Source organism: Limulus polyphemus, unplaced genomic scaffold, assembly GCF_000517525.1.
Source record: "Limulus polyphemus unplaced genomic scaffold, Limulus_polyphemus-2.1.2 Scaffold2040, whole genome shotgun sequence".
Classification (NCBI taxonomy): Eukaryota; Metazoa; Arthropoda; class Merostomata; order Xiphosura; family Limulidae; genus Limulus; species Limulus polyphemus.
Window position 1 is genome coordinate 75,249 of NW_013667650.1, and position 8,112 is coordinate 83,360.

At 35.5% G+C, this 8,112-nt stretch overlaps 1 protein-coding gene across 1 annotated transcript in view; it reads right to left on the reverse strand.

Moving 5' to 3' along the window:
* Positions 1-7,668, reverse strand: part of LOC106465754 — an 18,012-nt gene extending 10,344 nt beyond the window's left edge. The window contains exons 1-2 of the mRNA XM_022393678.1: positions 7,357-7,668; positions 5,186-6,248 (exon numbers count right to left, since the gene is read on the reverse strand). Of these exons, the coding sequence (XP_022249386.1) occupies positions 5,186-6,248; positions 7,357-7,668 (1,375 nt within the window). The remainder of the gene's footprint in view (positions 1-5,185; positions 6,249-7,356) is intronic.
* Between the last annotated feature and the right edge of the window lie 444 nt (positions 7,669-8,112).

The following is an 8,112-nucleotide window of genomic DNA, read 5'->3' on the forward strand; positions in this document are numbered from 1 at the left end:
CACAAAGCTACACTATGGTCTATCTGTGCTCTGCCCACCACGGGTATCGAAACCTGGTTTCTAGCCTTGTAAGTCTGCAGACATACGCTGTGCCACTGGGGGGCAACAAATGTGTAGTACACATTAATCGTCTTTTATTTTGGTTGTTATTTAAACAAATGTACGTTAACAGTAAACACCAGTAAGAAATGTTTACGAACACATAAAGAAACTGATCATTTCTAACTTCTTATGCACTTCTGTCTAAACAACTATAAGTTGTGAAAAAGTAACAAAACAATAAAGGATGTTTTTTTTCCATTCTGTTATTATATTCTTTTTTCTATATTTATTGATAAAATTTATTTAATTCATCACCTTTTCATTGAAAAAATAAAACACCATAAAATTGCCTACATGTTCCCTTAATAACAGTGATAACGCCTAAAGAATACCCATAACATTGCAGATGTGAAACAAGCATAAATTGTATTAAATTGCTAAGTCGACATTATGGTAGGAAGATATTTAGATGTCTCTGGTAACATGAAACAAGAAGGAGTGAAGACAGGGAATTAGCATTTTATAGTTTATTGGTGGCGTTATTTCAGAAAATGTCTGAGTGGAGCAAGTTGTGTCAACACACAGAGCTTTTTCTGCACTGTATTTTCATTCGTTTGTGAAGAAAACTTGGATAATCTGGTGTGTGATTATATTATACCTTGCAAAGTCCTAGCAAATGACGCTGTTGTAATTTATAGTAGGGCCAGCGAGATCTAGAGGTTAATTCTTTGGACTTTCAGCCGAAAGGTTGCAGGTTCGAAGCTTATTTGTTTGTTTGAAGTTAAGCACAAAGCTACACTATGGACTATCTGTGCTCTGCCCACCACGGGTATCGAAACCCGGTTTCTAGCGTTGTAGGTCCGCAAACATACCGCTGTGCCACTGGGGGGCAGTTCGAAGCTTACCCGCATTTAATCGTTGTGGCCTTGATCAAGATACTCTACTCAAAATTTGATGCAGTCTATCCTGTTGCAAAATCGGTATCAGCTAACAGCTGGGAGTTAAACTGTGATGAACTGGCATCATCTCGTGTGTGAAAACATTATCATCCATTTGTGCGACAGAAAACCTGTCCTACGTGAGTTTAAGACATGGAAATGGTTTCACTAACTATACGGTAATTTTCGCTTCTTGTTGCTATTGCCACAAGTTAATTATCATAGGAAGTCCTGGAAAAATCAAATAATTATCATTTCATATAGAAAAAATGCCAGGAAGCTGTGAACGATTGAAAAATCTTGGAGAAGTAGAGAAGATACAAAATTTAAATATGGTTAAGGAGCGCAAATACTCAAGCACACGATTTAATGTTTTCTTGTGGTCCTGTTGTATTGATTATGAAAATTTTAACGGTGTGAATTCTGTTAATAGTGTCGATTTTCCATTGTGTTGCATATATACACACACACATCAATTCCTTACACTTTCTGGGAAAAATTTTCACTACAATAGAAATATGAATTTACGAGGTACAAAGTTTCTTTAGGAGCTTCATTGACCTCTAATATTCTGTTTTTCATATTTTTGGGGCAGAAATTAGTAGAGCGAAATAATATTTGTTCTGAAATTAATTGCCATTTATAAAATTAAAATTATACATATAGTTATATTATTTTGCTCTTCAGTACATCTATATAGAAAATGGAACTTTTTCTTCTCATAAAATGAGCAATTTATTGAAGATAAGAGAGAAGGAGAAGAATGTGGTGTTTAACTAACATGTTATTAGCGACAGTTAACCGCAATATCTGTGTGTTAGTGAATGCACACAACTACCTGTAAAGATGAGCTTCGCTGAAGAATTTAGATAAAATGATTGAAAGTGTAAAAGCTATTACAAAAAAAAAAGAGAAAACCTCGAAAGAAAATATTATTAACTTGTCTATCTGGCAAAATTGTTGAACAGCCACGACAGAGAGCTTAATAAGCTCTGTTCTGTTGTTAAAAGTATTTAAATATATTTAGTTACTAGGGATTCCTAACCATTCGACTTTGTAACGCCACCATGGGTAGCCTCATGACAGAAGATGTTTTTCATATAGCGAGATTATTAAACTATGGAGAACCGACAAACAAAACATTTCGAAAATGGAGGTGTTCACTCTTCCTTTTGGAAGTCGAAAAACACACACAGCAGAGCGATTAGGACAGCAGCAGGCTCTGAAATCATACCTTAACCCTAACCAGAGCAACATCCTCATCCACACAGAGATGGCTTGTTTGTTGAGTTTTCGCACAAAGCAACTTGAAGGCTATCTGCGCTAGCCGTCCATAATTTTGAAGTGACAGACTAGATAGAAGCAAACAAGTCAACATCGTTGACTTTTGAGCTATCCTAATTGAATCCTGGGACTTGAACGTCACTCTTATAACAATGTAGTGAGAAACTTCTAACACATAAACCCATTTTGATGAAGCTGCATAGATATCTCCTGGTACTGCTAAACAAACATCTGAAGTCGAGGAAGGTTTAGAAGCCAAAAGTTTATAAATTTCCAGCAACATGTCAAAATCAATGATTATTTTTGTACAATGATATCCAAAAAAACTACAATTAAAGCAATCCCATCCGGCCACATTGTGGTGTGGGGCAACAGTGCATGACCAGAGACATGTGAATGAGAACAATTAACGGGGGTCCTTGAAGTTTCAAGTGCGCACTGGATCTTGACATCGTTCTTATAAAGTGCGATTAACTCTCAGTAAAACATCACGTTTAAGATAAATATATCCAACCAGTTAGACATTCTCTCTATAAAAGTTATCCAGCAAATAAACCAGACATCAAGATACACAAATTACAAGCTTGCATACGAAAGTGGAGAGACAAACGTTAAGAACAAGGTTAGCGTATATCAAAGCTGAGTACACCCTGTCTGTTTGGAACATGTAGTTAAAAAGAAAAACCTGAGATGAAATTTTAAACAAACTTATGAATTGAAATATGTACATATGGATAGATTTTGTACATGCTACAATACCTAATCGATTTTTAAATCTTCTTTCTAGAGGGTATAAACGAGGAGTGTAGAAAATCAGGCAGACAAGAAAATAAGCTATTAACACTAGTTTCACTGCTCGGCCTTATTAGTTCCACTCTTGTATAACTGGATAACCAACCAGATAAGCTTTAATGATGTGTAGCGAAGTGTATCATAGAGTCAATAGACTATATAAAGGGATGGCCAAGGTAATCAACAGGCATAATACAAATGTGCACGCTAAAAATCAACAATGACAGAGTTTTGCTTTAAAAGATGATTGCCACTCACATTAATTTTTTCTCTACCCAACAAGCCCAAAAACAAGACAATAAATCGTCACTATGATAAGAAACCAGAAAGTGACCAACCTACCAAATTGTTCATTTTTCTTTTTCTTGTTTTAGTCGAGATGACTCCACAGGTACTTTATCACTAACGTCAATCTAAATCTAAATCGAATATGTGTTTCTGGACATCGCTTAGTCGTAATAACTAGCAGTAATTAAACAAAAATATCATAATTCTAGAATAAACGATGTTATCACTACCCTTGAAGTTAGTTGTTTTACAGAAACCTGGTGTTCCTTTACAAAGCTTAAGTACAGGGTAAAACAAGAATTACCAGCCAATAATAGATGAACATTGGATGACTGTAAAATGTAGAATATTCAATGATTTGTACACTATACAATCGGTGCCTTTAAGGAGTCAACCCTTATCATATATAAAGTGAAGGAGTATAAAAAAATTAATACACATTATATTAAATTTTATTATAAACAATCATAGAATATACTAATTTTCAGCCAGGGTAAAAAACGTCACAAAATAAGTAATAAAAAACATTTTGTAAATGATGTAGGGAAGGCAGTTCCAAAAAGAATGCAAACAAGAATATAAGGATAATACAGCTATATATAAATCATCCCTACATGACTTCCAATATTAAAATTTAATGTTACATTGTAAAATGCATATTTGACTTTAATATTACTGCAGTTGGAAGTTAGATATTCCTGACTGTTGGTATGCAGTTTATTTATTATAGTCATGTCTGGGTAGGCATCAATGTAGCGTAACTAAGAGCCTATGATTTACGCACAAGGAAAACCAAGTTCGGTCAAAACATGTCTTGATTATTACAGACTCTCATTACGAGGTCGGTCGAATTGATATATGATAGGGGTAATGATAACATCGTTTGAACTAGAATTTTGGTGTTTTTAGCTTATGTAAAATATAGAAGAAACAAATCGTCTTTTCAATACCTTTACAACCTTCACAGTACCTTATTTAGTATTCTACAAAAGGTTTGGATACAATATACCAAGCAGTTTTTGTTGTAGGCTGGCAAGAGAGTGATAATAATACGATTTACTTGTTTGTTTGGAATTAAGCACAATGGGCTATCTGTCCTCTGCCCACCACGGGTATCTAAACCCGGTTTCTAGCATTGTAAGTCCGCAGACATACCGCTGTGCCACTGGGGGAGGGGGCTAATAATAATAATATTACAAACGGGCCGTTTTGAGTGGATTTTATTTTCCTTGTAAGTCTAACATACGTGATTTTTTGTGCACTTTTATATGTGTACAGCCTTAGCAGTCAATATTAAATATTTTCAAGTGTTGTTTGGACTGAATCTTTACTATTTAAAGTGCTTTTTGCCCAAACGTTCTAATAGGATTTTGTGCAATTCCTTGCGATCCCTATTATGAAGCACTATCGTGATTCATGATAGCTTTTGAAAAATATGTACAATTGATGCTACTATATTATTCTTCTGGATTACTCAGCAGACACATTGTTTTAGATGCTTAAAAAACATGAAACCAATATATTATCCGATTAATCAATTGTCTTCGAGTTAGTCCGTTAACCCGGCGACAACTAATGAATCGGATAATGGTTACTAAATTGGGCTTTGTATATATATATTTTAGTATTTTAAAAAAACATATTGCGTAGTCTTCTATTTCTGTATTGTCATTAAATGCTTTATTGCTAGTAGTGCTGGTAAATGAGTGAAATCTTGACTCTGGAGTAAATTCCCTGAATTTTAATCCTGCAACACAAATTCACGATGATTTACCTGAGACATTAGCCTTTATTCTTATTAAAATCACTTAAACAATCCACAAGGTCATAACATAACCTACCAAACAAAACACCCCCTTCTCCACTAGATTCTTGTAATGAAATGACGTCGGTTTCTTCGCCTCCATTGAAATGGGTAATATCCCAATTGCTCTCTCCCGATTCTTCACCTGTGAATCCCATAATATCTCCTTCATTTTTGAAATCAAAAACGGAACCGTAAGAGCCTGGAATTGTGAAAATTGAATCTGTCTTATTGGGTTCAATGAGTAATGAGTCTTGATTAAAAATACCACTGATTTCTGGCCAGTTCTGCAAATTCCAAAGATTCATTTCCTGTGTGTTCGGCTCTACATTCCAAAAATCTTTGTCCATACTCATTGGTTCTTCGTCCCAAAGATCATTTGGTTCTGTAACTGCTTCTTCGTGTAAAACTTCTATACTGATATTCATATTTGGGTTGGGTTTTAGGTGTCTTAAGATTTCAGAATCAATATTTTTTGCGCTACCTAAACTTGGTCTAGAGTTGTTAATCTCACCTAACTCTTTACTGTTGACAGAAGTTGTATTTTCAGTCACTTTTTCATTCACAGAATCAGTATTTCTTCTATTTCTTTTGTTCTGAAATTTCCGTAATCGATCTGCTGCTGTAATCGAACGCTTCGTTAGAGAGTCTTCACCTTTTACCTCTTTGATCAATTCACTGTTTTGTGGTGATTCCAGTATAGAGGGTAATATTTTAAACCATGGGCTATTTCTACTTTCAGATAAACGTGCGTCATTGAACATCGAAAGAAGATCTAATTTAAACTTTGCTGCCTTTGATTTTTTCTGATTTTGTAAAGTTTTATCTTTCAATACAGAGAAGATATTTCCACTGCCATTTAATTTCACATCTTTATCAGTTACTGCTACGTTTTCTATGGATTTTGGGTTGTCCTTTGTAAACGAAAGTTGGGAATATGTCTGTCTTCCTGGATTTGTTACTGTCTCCACTGTATAAAATTTTTCTCCAGAGATAGCAGCTTCCTTTGGTATCAGTAGAATTAGCTTTTGTTCATCGGAAATTATTAACTTCGTTTCTTGAACATCAGCTCTCTCTACTTTAGAAACCAATCTTCGCACCTGAAATTAAAAGTAATAAATATATAGAACATATGCCTACATTACTTACACGTATATCTCTCTTGTCACTAAGATATAAAACAGAATTATATGGCCAACATGATTTATTATGTTCCTCTTGATTATTTTAATTACTCTATACCTGTGAGACATTTATTTATTCAGTTGCTGTACCCTAAATACTACTGATATGCATAATCTATTCATTGTCGGACACTACTTTTTAGTAGTATTTATATTAATGTAAGTATATGGATGTGTTTTGGGCTAAGGATTCTTTTACAGTAGGTTTCTGTGACTTGTTGGTGATAAATTCGACAATAAACAAACAGCATGCACTCCATTTGTTTTAAAATAATATGTATATTAGAAAATTTCTTTTTCTTTGAAAACCGTTTTCTAGCATTGTAAGTCTGCAGACATACCACTGTGACACTGGGGGATAGTATTTAAAACAAGTTATATGTGTGTTTAAAATTTTTTACACTATAGAGATCATAGTTATATCTTAAACACTATACAGTTCTCTTCTTGTTGTCAAAAGTCCTCTTAGGCCAATTCAATTACTTTAGAATCCAGTTAACAAGCCGAACGATTTTTCTCTATTTTTATCGCAATAGTATCCGTGTATATTTCACTTATTCTGTCGCATGAATTAAGGCATTTGTATCCTGAACTTCCAATAATTGTCTGCTTTTTGTTCTTCCAATAATCGCCTGCCTTTGTCAGAGTCTACACAGGCGGATTCAATTACTTTAGAACAAAACAAAACTTCGACAAAACAAATTATTCTCCTTATCTCTTTCAAACTGTTAATCTCATTTTAACATATCAATCAACCATTAGGCCATTCACTCCCATTACAGTTGACTTTACGTTTTATAACTTTTCTCTGACCAAACTTTTCTTTCAGGTGACTTTACTTTTACTCTATGTCTGCTTGTCTAGTCGCAGCTGTTTATATGCTTATCACTTAGGCCTCTAGAAATCTCCACAGCCTCGACATCAATGGGGGGGGGGGCGGCATGGCCAGGTGGTTAGGACGCTCGACTCGCAATCTGTGGGTCGTGGGTTCGAATCCCCGAAGCCCGTCTTCATGTTCTTGTACGAGTACTGCCCCAATTTCAGTGTCTAAAACATCAGCCTGAACAATGAATGTATTGTTGAAGTCTGGCATCCTAAGAATTTGTGAACTTTCCAACATGTTCTTTAATTTCTGAAATGCCACCTGGTGTGGTTGTTCCCATTTCACCTTATTGGGCAAGTCTTTCTTGGTCATGTCAGTCAATAGAGCAGTAACTTCAGCATAGTATGAGATGAATTTCCTGTAGTATCCCACTAAACCTAGGAAGGACCTGACTTGTTGCTTGGTCGTCAGAGCTGTTGTATCTTGTATATGGATTACCTTCTCCTTTTCCATGGCTATCTGCCAGTTCACCACCTTGTGTCCAAACTCCAGCACAGATTATCTGATATAGCACTTGGATGGTCTGATGGTGAGACCTGTTGCCCTCACTCTCAGAAACACCTCTCTAAGCTTCTTCAGGTGGCTTTCCCGTCTTGCAGTGTGTCATAATGTCATTCACATAGTGCTCGATGTTGGTGGTGTTGTGCAACATTCTCTTTATCGTGCAGACTAACTCAAATGGCATCTGCTTAAATTGCTAACAACCATCTGGTATCACTATTGCTGTATTTTCTTGCCAATAACATTTACTGAGATCGATCTTTGAAAAGAACCTGGCCCCATCTAGTTTTGTCATGATGGCCTCTTCGGGGTGCCCATAGGTTCGGAGTCGAACTTTGTCACGAGATTCAGCTTCCAGAAGTCTATGCAGAAACAGTGTGATCCATCCTTCTTCTG